At 40.4% G+C, this 12,506-nt stretch overlaps 1 protein-coding gene across 6 annotated transcripts in view; it reads right to left on the reverse strand.

Annotated features, from left to right (window-relative positions):
* The window catches only part of nfic (nuclear factor I/C), a 47,762-nt gene that overhangs the window by 22,754 nt on the left and 12,502 nt on the right, over nucleotides 1-12,506 (reverse strand). For 5 of the 6 annotated variants that reach the window (XM_071486750.1, XM_071486748.1, XM_071486749.1 and 2 more), the window contains exons 2-4: nucleotides 8,913-9,083; nucleotides 8,516-8,692; nucleotides 6,658-6,841 (exon numbers count right to left, since the gene is read on the reverse strand). In XM_071486750.1, the coding sequence (XP_071342851.1) occupies nucleotides 6,658-6,841; nucleotides 8,516-8,692; nucleotides 8,913-9,083 (532 nt within the window). Of the gene's footprint in view, nucleotides 1-9; nucleotides 5,610-6,657; nucleotides 6,842-8,515; nucleotides 8,693-8,912; nucleotides 9,084-12,506 lie in introns of those variants that run through there. The other variant, XM_071486753.1, reaches the window with a different exon arrangement.

Here is a 12,506-nt window from a genome sequence, read left to right on the forward strand (position 1 = left end):
GAGAGAGAGAGAGAGAGAGAGAGAGAGAGAGAGAGACAGAGACAGAGAGAGACAGAGACAGAGAGAGACAGAGAGAGACAGATGAATCTGTGCAGAAAAACCATCTTCACTGTCTCTGTGTATCAGTCTGGTACAGTCTGATTTCACTGATGTACGTTTTCTAACAACAGCTAAAGGTTCTGCCGCTGAATTTTGTTTCCATTTCAGCCAATTTCCTATTATTTCATCCCTGTTTATAAATCTGTACCATGGTCTCCAACTTTTTACTCTGAGAGCTACTGTGACAAAATAAAAGAGGCTGAGAGCTCGTCATGTGTTATTTTACTGGTTACATTATTCACATATTAAAACTTTTGAACTGATCTCCAAAAAGTCATCAAATATCAATATCCAGAGCTCACATTTTGTACCAAAAACATCTGTAACTCACTTTTTATCATGAGTCAGTCAGACCTGAACAAAGACATGATCAAATCACGTCAGATAAACCTCCATGAATCTGCTCAGAAAAAAAGAAGCTCCTTAGTAAATAATCCAGTTTCCACTGTTTTCAGTTCAGTTGTTATCATTAAAATAAAAAGAGAAAGCATCACTTAGCCTCCATACTGTTACAGGGTGTTACAGGAAGTGAGATTTTGAAGTGGACCATGAGTTGGAAAAGGTTGGGAACCCCTGCTGCAGCGCCTTCATCAAACTGTCTGATCGTCTGATAGCTTGTGTTTCTGGCTCAGCTGATAACTGTGGATGAAGTGATAACTTCAGGTTCTCCGATCTGAAGTGTTACACTGGTTAAACTGAACAGAAATGATGCAAAACACAAAGTAACAAACCAGGATTTTACTTTCATCTGTGTATCCTGAGAGATATAGCTAAAAACATATATCTTATATAAAATGAATTATAATTTCTTTAATCACTCAGTATTGTCACAGGGTGGCGTCTTGGTCCTGGATGTGAAGTTTGGGGATCTTATCAGATGTTGTCTGGTCCTCATGTCCTGCAGGTTCTGTCTCATTTCACACTGTACACAGTTTGTGCCAGTAGAGGGCAGAGCACAGTAACACATCTGACAATGTGTGTTACCTTCATGACAGACATTCTGACCAACCATTCACATTAATGATGGGGACCTGTCGTTAAGGTACAGGACCAGGTAGTGAGTGGGTTGGCTCACTGGTGTCACTGGGACACTTGAATGGAACAGCAGTCATCATGAGTGGGTTCATTTGTGTTTACTGAGAATATGTGAACAGATCAAAGGTCTCCACTGGTGCATCATGGTCTCATTTCTCCAGACTCAGCTCACTGTTCTGAGACAGTTCTCTTCACCGACATGCAGCGCAACACAACAGTTAATCTCAGAGCTCACAACCTAAACGCACATCTACAAAAAAACACACCTCACACACATCTCAGCAAAGAGTCTAAGGCCGGACTCGAACCTGGGCCGCTGCGGTTACGACTAAGCCCAAGCGGCGTGCGCTCCACCAGGTGGCTCAGCCCAAACTGCAGGTTTCTGATTGATCTGATTGATTTCTGTGACTCACACTGTAAAGACGACACACTGGGATCAAATAAATAAAAAGGACACAAACTGATCTGTGCTGTTGTGTTACCTGTTGTTGTGAGTTTAGGTCAGTGTTGTATTACCAGACTGTGTGTGAGGTGTTTGGTTTGCATTAGTACATATTGGATGGGGGCAGGTTTTCAACATGTTTCTGCTGATATGTTTGTGATAACACGGTGCAGAGACATGGTTTAAAGGTTGTTAAAACCTGTGGACGCTTCACTTTCTGGTTCATCTCCTCACAAGATCGTACATGAGTCACAGCTGGAGCTGGAAGGACAATAATCAGGCCTCCAACGTCTGGTGAAAGTTAAGTGACAGACAACACTCAAAACAGACTCAAAAATGTTATTTCATTATTATTATTATTATCATTATTATTATTATACATTTATTTACTATTTTACTCATATATTACTCTATTTTTAGGAACCTACGACTTTCAAGCACCAAGACAATTCATCCTCCTCAATAAAGGGATGTTTCCACAAGAGACTTAAACATTTCAAAAACCAGGCTTCAATTTTTCAGCAATTGGGCCAAATGATCTTTACACAGTGCTCTGGGACAAAAGGCCTCATTACAGAAAGAGCTGTAATGAGGCACACACACACACACACACACACACACACACACACAAACACATATACTGTATATTATATGTATATAACTAATAACTTCAAAAGGTGAATTTATGGAAAACTTGAGAAAATACCCACAGACCTCTGAGGGTGAACTGTCGTGCTGAGCTGCAGGTCAGTAAAGAAAACTGTGTGTAAAATTGAACCAGTATAACAAACTATTATAGAAAAATGTGAGTTACCTATTGTAAAAGAAAACACTGTATTTGGCCTAAACCAAGATTCAGTAACAATAAAAGTGTTTGGATACCCTGACTAAATATTGTGGGTAGAAATAACTTCCAGCCCATAATAGTGATATAGAACCAGTCTTCAGTCAGTTTATGGACACACACAGTCCCACAGTGTCTCCAGTGTAGGTTCAGGTCACATGTTGCTTGTTAATAACAGCACAGCTGTTATTATAATCAGGTAATTGATACTGTATCATCAGAAACTAGAGAACATGATGGGATCGCACCAGTGATACAAACTCATGACTGTGTCTTGGACAGTTTTGATGTTATCACAGTGTCTCAGACAAATAAACAACTAAAACCTCCTGTGGTAGTTCCTGCTATAGTGGTTGTCACAGTCAAGTCAACCCTGGATAACTGACTGAATGAAACAGACGACATCATCTGTCTATGAACAGCAGACCTAAACCACTGGGAAGAGGTCAAAGGTCATTGACCAAGCGTTAGAGGATGGCAAAGCAAAAATTCAAGGAGGACATTCACAACCGACACCAGAGACCATCAACAATCTCCCCACCTGTTATCACCTGACTCACACTCTGACTGTGGGAAGAAGCTGAACGCTCTGCAGAGGTAGCAAGTGTCAAACATTTTTCACTATTTTCATCCACAATGAAAATTGATTCTTATGGACCAATAAATATAAGTGAAGCTGGTGTGCAGTGCAGTGTTGAAAACAAGAGTAGATGTGACCAGAGTTAATGTTTACTTAAATTACATTTTACATGAGGCTCATGGTGAATTGTTGGGTCTCTGTAATCAAAGAGATGGTCTAGACCTGACCTATTGGAAAAGTGCCTTGAGATGAGTTCTGTTTTGATTTGGGGCTATATATAAAAAATGACCTTTTGTTAAAACCTTGTTTTAATTTTTCAGAGCTGTAGCTTCACAACAGTAACAACAGACAACGTGTCGCAAACCTGACAACATGCACCACCACACAGTGATCAGCCGTCTAACTAACTCTGTTCATTACACACAACATGGATCATCAACCACTGCATGCAACCAAAACTACTGCAAGTATCACGAGTTAAAATAATGAAAGAACCTCTTCTCCTATTTTAGTTTACAGTTATGGACAATATTAAAAAGAAGCATGATAACAATCGTTCCTTATGAAATCTGTACGTGATGACGTATGTGTGATATATATAGAGACGTCAGCAGATACTTCACATTATCTGGCTTTAGCACACATAATATTTAAAGTTAAAATCTGTAACTTTTCCACATTCAAATGTCTAAAAACAACCAGACCTCTGTTCTATATTATGTTGAGTTGTGTTCTTACATTATCACTAATGTTTCCATCAATTCTCAAACCGGAGAAATCTGTGACTTTAATCATACGCTCCGTTTCATTGGTCGCCTGTCAGTGATGTCATATCCTCTGTGCTCATGTGTCAGTGTTGTGTTTGTCTGACAGAAGCTCAAACTGACTTATATCCGGTTTGAAGTCACATTTTTCAGATTCACTTCTTACACCTTGGTGGTTTGTATTTGAACCAGATGAAGGATTTTAGTCGTCAGATCTGGATCTGAAGTTATCAGAGAAAAAAACTGATGTTAGACAGCTCAGCTCCCAGCTGCTCAGAGACGCCCTGTGTTTGCCGAAGAGCATCAGTGTATTGCTGATTTTTAAAGTGAAACTGCTTTATTTGGCATTTCTACAGATTTTAGTTATTTTTATTTATCTCTTTAGTATTAGGAAACGTCCTATTTTATGTAGAATTGAATGTATACTTAGCATTAGGAAATGTCTTGTCTTGTCTTATCTGTCGTGCCTGTGCAGTGCGCACTTTATATGTTTCACCGCGGGAGAGTGGGAAACGTCCTTTCGATTCCTTTGTATGTCTTAACATGTGAAGAAATTGACAATAAAGCTACTTTGACTTTGACTTTGATTTTAATCCCCTGGTCTGTTTATTGAGGAGAGGAGGAAACCTCTGTGATTAATTCAGCACCAGGTAAAAACCTCGTGAACCACTGGATCATATATTACCAGAGAAACAACTGAAACAAAGGTTAGCAGCAGTTTCAGCTCAAAACCCTTCCCCGGCGTCTCTTGTCTGCTGTACAGCATCCGTGAATCTCTGACCGTTAAAGTGAAACTGCTTCATTCAGTGTTTTACTGCTTATAATCAGCTGGTCTGACTCACGTCTACAGAACAAAGTCACATGTGCTTCTTTACAGTCAGCCTGGTTAGAAAACCAGATCTAGGTCTTCATCACTGTGTCCCTGGTCTGAGAGATACAGCAAGGCCAAAAATAACATGGGAGCCCACATCACTTAAATACTGACACAAACACACACACACACACACACACACACACACACACACACACTTGTACTTCCATCTTTGTGAGGACACTCACTGACATAATGCATTCCCTAGCCCCTTACCCTAACCTTAACCATCACAACTGAGTGCCTAACCCTAACCCTGACCCTGACCTTAACCTAAACCTAATTCTAACCATAACTCTAAAACCAAGTCTTAACCCTCAACATGTGATTTGAAGGTGTCTCAAAAAGTGAGGACCGGCCAAAATGTCCTCACTTTCCCAAAATGTCCTCACTCTGTTAGTAAAATACTTTTTTTTGGTCCTTACTATGTAGCAAGTACAAGTACACACACACACACACACACACACACACACACACACACACACACACACACACACACACACACACCCTCTACCAAATATCTGTGTGAAAGACAGGAGATTCATATACAGTTACAGAGAAATGTATGACGTTAATGCAGCTTACAGAACGAGGACGACGATGACTGATGATGAAGATGAATGCTTCACTGACCAGAGGAAGACGTCTGGTTCCAACTGGCTCTTTACTGTATGTGGTGTGTGTGTGTGCTGAGCGTCTCTGTGCTCTGTGAATAATGATGAGCTCTGGTTTCAGCAGGTCAGCAGAAGTTTAGTGAACGGACATATTTAACATATTTCTCTCATCCATCGCTCTCCAACACTGTACACACATGAAAACACACACGTGATGCCTCTTTGTTAACACTCCCTCAGTGGCCACATGTCATCACTGTACAACATGTGTGCTGCTGCTTTTCTTCTTCTTGTCTGTAAAGATTTGTTGGCGTCTTGTTGGTTGTTTTTCCTGTGAAAGCTGCATCTACAGCAATTCCACTTTCTCACACACACGCACACGCACACACACACACACACACACACACACACACATAGCCAGAGTTGTGTCAGAACACTGTCACTGTTTTGTGGGGGTGGGTTGTGTTAATTTAAAACCTCAGCAGTGGTTTGCGCTGTTGCCTCACAGAGAGAAGGTTCTGGGTTTGAACCTGGGGCCTTTCTGCGTCTACACGTTCTCCCTCTGGATTCTCTGACTTCCTCCCACAGTCCAAAGACATGTACGTTAGGTTAACTGGGGACTCTAAATTACCTGTAGGTGTGAATGTGGTTGTTTGTCAGCCCTGTAATAGACTTATTGACTTATGATCTTTTCCTCAGTACTTTTGTTGTCTGAAAACTGAAAACCTCCTGCCAGGCTGTCAGAAAGTCTCACCAGCTCCTGCCTGACCTGACTCTTCCCCGCCCACCTGCTCAGCTGTTCCTCGTTCCCCAATCACCTGTCCTGTCAGACCGTTCCCTTCTCCTTCTTCTGCCAAGCCCGAATGAAGGTGAACTGTGGAGTCCTGAGCTTTGACACTACTACTGTCTTGTTTTTTTGGCCCAAACTAGGGACATAGTCAACTATCACTGTTTTCATGTCATTTCAGCAACATCCTCAGCAGGTCTGGTTTCTGCAGAGAGCACACTGCTCTGAGGGCAGGTTTGACCTTGACAGTATCTTGCTGTCAGTGTGGGTTTCCTCCAGTGCTCCTCCTCAGCACCTGATCAATATGTGACCTGATCACATATTGGCCAGATGAGATACTGTACATCCACATTTTCTCTTCAGCTTCAGAGATTCATGTAATGTTGACATGTAAAACCACTGCTGATAACACACCACTACCTGCCTGTGGTTCAAGTTAAATGAATTATAAACTTTACAGCTAAACTTTAAATGTTAATAATGACGGTTGTTGATTAGCTTATGCTATTAAAAATGTATTCTTTATTGTTTTAGATTTAAACATGTCCTGGAAATGTCTTTAAAACACGAACTGTTCACACATGAAAGTGCAACATTAGTGTGCTGTGTGCTGGGACTTACCTCTCTCTTGTACGTAGTAAGCGAGGTAAAGATCGAGCTCTTTGACAGAGACAGAGATGTGTCGGGGCTGGACACAGAGGATTGGGTTGGAGCACTGGCCTCCCTTCACAAGACGCTCTCCATCTGTGCTTTCCAATGGGATTCCTTTAAACAGGATGACCATCACCAGGTCCAACCTCCACACCTGGGGAGAGACAAGATCGTTGACTAAAACAACGTGAATCTAACTCAGATGTAGAGAGGTTAGTGTAGCAATGCACCACATGGAAACACTGCAACACTGCCCCCTTTCATGATGACAACACTGTTTCATTGGATAGTTTCAAGTCGTCTCTACTGGTCAAAAGTGTGACTGTAACTTAAGAATTTCATTACTTGTCAACCAAGCCAAATTTTCTGAGGCTACAAAAGGGAATTATGTGCATTTACATTAAGTGAGATGGAGCAAATAACATCTGATGATGTCTACAGAGGAGAGTTGTGACACCAGGAAGCCTTTGGTCTTCAAATGTTCTGAACATAATGGGATTACATGAGAAACAAACCCTAACGTTGACATCTTCTCCATACTAAGCCCAACTGCAGCGCTGATGTCAGACAGAGTAAAATACTTGTAGCCTGTCCTGATAAATCATGGTGATCAAATGTTTTCACTTTCATTATCTTCTAGACTAGACAAGACCCAACATGTAAATCCCAGTGTTTTTCCTTCACTTCCTTTAACTTGGGGATTTGTACACAAATTACTGAGAGGGGGTGTCTGGCTGATCTTTTCTTTCAGTTACAAATAAAAAACAGAAAAATAAAACTCAACCAAGCATTACAAAACCTTGCCCTATTATTTCAAAGTTGAGTTGGTACAATTTGTTTCAACTTTAATAACTGCAAGTGTTAAATTCATTAACACACAATAATTCCACAAAATTCCAAAATAAACACAACTACATGTCGTTTAATGTTAATAAATATGAATCAGATCAGATTTTCTGTAGCCTGATATCAAAACCAGATGTGCTCATGTATTAAAGCAGATGTGTGTGTGTGATACCAGATGTGTGTCTGTATGAAAGCAGATGTGCATATGTATGAAACCAGATATTTGTATGTATGAAACCAGATGTGTGTATATATGAAACCAGATGTGTGTCTGTGTGAAACCAGATGTGTCTCTGTCCTTTCTGACTAATCAAGTTACATGACACCTGAGTTGTATAACAACATGCAATGAGACTGGACAGTTGTCCAGACAGTGTCAAACAGGGAACAGTTAAATATGAAAACACATGTTAACATCAGTAGACGTTAAGAGTTCACTGCTCTCTCGCCTCCACACCTGTCAGCTCCAGCTTTGTTTAACTGATTTTTACACACAACAGTGTTACCCCTAAAAACTCTGTGTCTTGGTAAAAGCACAAACAACAGAAGTGTGTGCATTCACATTAGCTTATGAACTAGAGAACACCTGAGTGAAACAACTTACATATGGAGAGATAATGTTCAATCACTAATCAATACGATCCAGATGTGTTGTGTTTCTCTAAAGGCTATTAGCTCCTTGTTGGATGCATATTCATGAAAAATAAAGCACTGATAAAGACACACGACTGTTGTTCTCTGCATATGTTAAAGTGACCAATGACACAGAAACATGTTGTTGATGAAACAGTTATGATGGAACCCTTCGATCTTTACTCTAAACGCAGACTTTTAATCTGAGGTGGGAAATAAATTCCTGTATTTCTGCAGTGGCTGAGCTTCGCCTTTGTCTGCTCTTTCATCATTATTAACATTTATTTAGCAAACTGTGGAACAGAACTACTGGAACTGAACATGTGCTGTTAGAGAGAATTATTTTTACCTTGTCAGCTTGTCGAAGACAGTCTATGCGTCTCATCTTGCCTTTCTGGTCAGGGTTTGACAGGACACAACACGCGGCTTTCTTCCCGGTGACTGACAGGACAAAGTCTTCTCTGCATTCAGGTCTGATGTCCTTTCTCAGCTTGGCCAGAAGACGGCTGGCCCACTTCTGTTTCACCTGACAACAGAACAGTTATGTCAGTGAATGTGTTGAATAATGTTTTTAATAGCATGTTAAAAGTAAGGGATCAGTGTAATTTGGGAAAAGGAGATTAATATGCTGTAAAACACTGATATGACTACAAATAAAATGTCCTCTGTTTTTATCATAAGTTCATTTTAGCTACAAAATAAAACAGTTTATTTCTACTGTCCACCACTCAACTTCTCCATCCCACCTCTGCCTTCTCCCCCAGCAGCTCATCTTTGACCGCTCTCTCTTCTTCTTTAGTCATCCTTTTCTCATGTTTTTTGAAGTACTTCCTTTTCCTGGCCTGGAGGTTGAACCATGTGTAGGCGAAGGCACGGACCTGGGGCAGCAGAGCCTCAATGAACGGATGGAACTCATCCTACATGACAGATAGACAGACAAACATAAGTATACACACAGTTGTCAATGAACAGTTCAACTTCAACCACATCCTCAGTCAGAACATGGACATGGCTGATTTTCTCTGCAGCATAGTCAGGCCACAGCACAGCAGAGATATGTTTTCACTCCTATATATAAAATATTCACCTCCACTGCTCTGATTTTACTCGTACATCAGAACCTGTGACAGACAGGTTTCAACAGGACATCCACACTGACAGTCCCTTTGATAAAACACTGACATGAGGGAGAGAAGAGGAAGTAACATCACCTGTTTCAGCTTTTCAGCCATTTGTAAAGATACACTTCAGTGGTAATCAATACACACGTGACTCACTATGTGGACACATAACAGCAAAGCCAAGTGTGTTCAAGTGTATTCTACTCAGATATGCATGTATGTGTGTATATGTATGTATGTGTTTAAGCTTTACTCTGTATTTACCCCACATTTACCCCCCATCCCATCAGATGGTGAGTATGGTGGCATGCTATTGTAAATAATACATCAGCTACATTGTCATATTTCTTCACCTGTAATGTGACAGAGACACACTAACACCTGGCAGCTACTGAAGATGAAACAAAAACACATTCAAACATTAGAAATATTTTACTCTTTGGCTCAAAATTACATTTGCAGGTTAATTTTTTTTGTTTGTTTGTTTTAAAAGTACTTTACACTTTCAAAAATATTCAGTGTCATCAACCAAATAAATAAGTAAATATACATATATACACCTGACACCTTGTCAGTACAGAGAGCCACAGTTAGCATTAGCACAACCACTAACACTGTGTCAGCCACTGCCAGTTACAAGCTAACAAGAACAAATAAAAGATGCTCGTGTTTGGTTGTTGCGTTAAGGAAAGGTCAATCTGTAAGTGAAATGTTTTTACATTAATTGCTCCATGGGCTATAGTGAAAGGTTTGATAAACCAGTTTAGTGAGATAGTTCTTGACCTGACAAGCAATAGTTAAAGACATTTGGAGCATCTAGCCCACCTTGACCTTTGAACCCCTTATTTAATGGTGTGACAGACATCATTGTAAAATAATAGTTAATATTTGAAGCTATTTTCATTCTGACAGTGGTAATTTGTCCTATGAGGGTCAGAAAAGAAAGGTTCATCCCACACCAGAGCTCATTTTCTACTGTTGTGTGGTTACTGCAGTGTAGTGAAGATGAGATGACTATATGGGAGTGTACACTGAATGACTACCCACAGCCAAATTAGGATAGTGTTAAGTACAAATGTCCACTTTTTCTGCAACTAATGAAGCAATCACTGTTTTTTCTCTTGTTTGTTGTGAAAGATTTATTAACATTAACATTAAATGGTCTACAAGTAGGACTGGACAGTTAACTAAAGGAGTAAGAAAACTGACATCTAGAACCTCTCACTGACTTAATCTCATTAATGTCAGTTAACATAGTTAATACTTTCCCCAATGCTGCGTTCATTAACTGCCTCCATAAAAAAATACAAGCTCATGCTCAGTCACATGCCTCCACCCCATCCAATGAAGCCCAGGTTCACTTAACGTGAAGCTGGCGATATGGACGACACAGAGCCTGAGGCTGAGGAGATTAACCCTAAAGAGAAACTGTGCCCATAGTTTGGGCTCATTCTGGTTTCAGTGACAAGTCAATTACAAACACAGCAGAAACACAGTTTCAGCAACCAAAGGTAACACCACCAGTTTCTTTAATTACTTGGACACAGTCACACTGCTGAATGTGAAGAGTGCGTGTCTCAGAAATAGAGAGAGACCGATAAGCACCAAAGTAATCATTTATTGATTTTTTTTTTGGGGGGGGGGGGGGTACTTTATGATAGTACAGTGGAGAAAGAGGAAAGAGTCGGACCGATAGGGAGTCGAACCAGTGACTGCCTGCTAAGAGCGTCTTGCGCTCAACATGGTACGTGCCCTAACCACTCAACTACTGGGCCGCCCCAATCATTCATTGATCTTAATCAAGGTAACGGTTTGAAATAATTGTGATATTGATTTGAAGTCATATCATCCAGCCCTATCTATAGGCATTATCTGAGGCATGTCTCTTCATGTCTCATTGAGGTTGGAGTAATTGTTTCTAATCTGATTCTTTAGTAATGAATTTAAATTGGTTTTATTTAATGACAGCAGGTGGTAGCTGGCAGGTTGAGATGGATATGTATTGTGTTTCAGTAGAACTGATGAAGTGGCTGTATTCACGTGCAAAGGACTGTGTGATATGTTTTGTGTTTCTGATGTCAGGCAGTGTGCACCAAAAGTGTCTCCAGAACTCAGCAGGAAGACATCTGCTCCAGCTGTTGGAGAGTGTCCTCCTCTAGGCTGCAGACTGCAGCATAGATAATAACACAAAGAGACTGTGTAGAAAATTGTGTTTCTTGTGTTTTTTACTTTTTACTGTGTTAATTACTTTACCAGCTGAGTTCTTGATGGCTGCAATGTAGATGTTTTCATATGAAGTTGTTGAATCAGTTTTTTTTTTTTTTTTTTAATTTGGGATTCCATCTAACTGAAATGTGGTATTTTGTAGTTCTTTTTTTTTTTCATTGGGATTGTTTGAGTACAAATTTGATTTTTAGATCCAAATGGTTTTCTCAGTCCTTTTTCCAACCTGAACAACCAACAACCCTCTGATCTGACCCACAGCAGTGTCTCCTGAAGTTACGCCCCTACAGAAACAGGCATACTGGACCTTGATTGTCATGGTTACTATAATAACAACGAACGGTCATGGATAATAGAAAGAACAAAAACTGCTACTTTCACATGGGAATCATTACCAAGACCAAACTCTCATTAAGAGATTTAGCGTTAAAGCAGCAGCAAATCATTTGTCCACCACCAGGTACTTGCCAGTTATTTTTCCCTGCTGGTGGCTCTAGTTTTCTTTGAGAGGAAACTGCTCATTTAGACCAAAGTTAGTTCCTTTTCTTTTGATTTGTCCTTTCTGTTAAAAATGGTCAAACTGGGGTGCCTCGGTGGCTCACCTGGTAGAGCGCATACCATTAAGGCCGAAGCGGCCCTTTGCTGCATGTCATCCCCTCTCTCTCCCTGACTTTCCTGTCACTCTCTCACTGACCTATCCAATACAGGCATTAAAAAAAAACAAACAAACTAAAAATGGTCAAACTTTGCTCCAAAAATCAGACATCCACTGGTTGATGGTGTGCTGGGTGACAGGTCATGTTGTTTACAGAGTCCGATGGAAGTTCAGGCTGAGCTGTTATCAAGTCTTTCATCTTGGTGCAGTTTCAGGAAAACCAGAGAAAATGAGATGACTGTATCACACATGCATCCTCTGTCATTTTCTTCTCTCTGTGACATTTTCAGCCTGTCTCTGATTACCTGTCTCTTTCTGATTACCTGTTTGTTTCCAGTTAC

Source organism: Trachinotus anak, unplaced genomic scaffold, assembly GCF_046630095.1.
Source record: "Trachinotus anak isolate AG129_WGS33_773 ecotype Australia unplaced genomic scaffold, CSIRO_AGI_Tana_v1 ptg000010l, whole genome shotgun sequence".
Classification (NCBI taxonomy): Eukaryota; Metazoa; Chordata; class Actinopteri; order Carangiformes; family Carangidae; genus Trachinotus; species Trachinotus anak.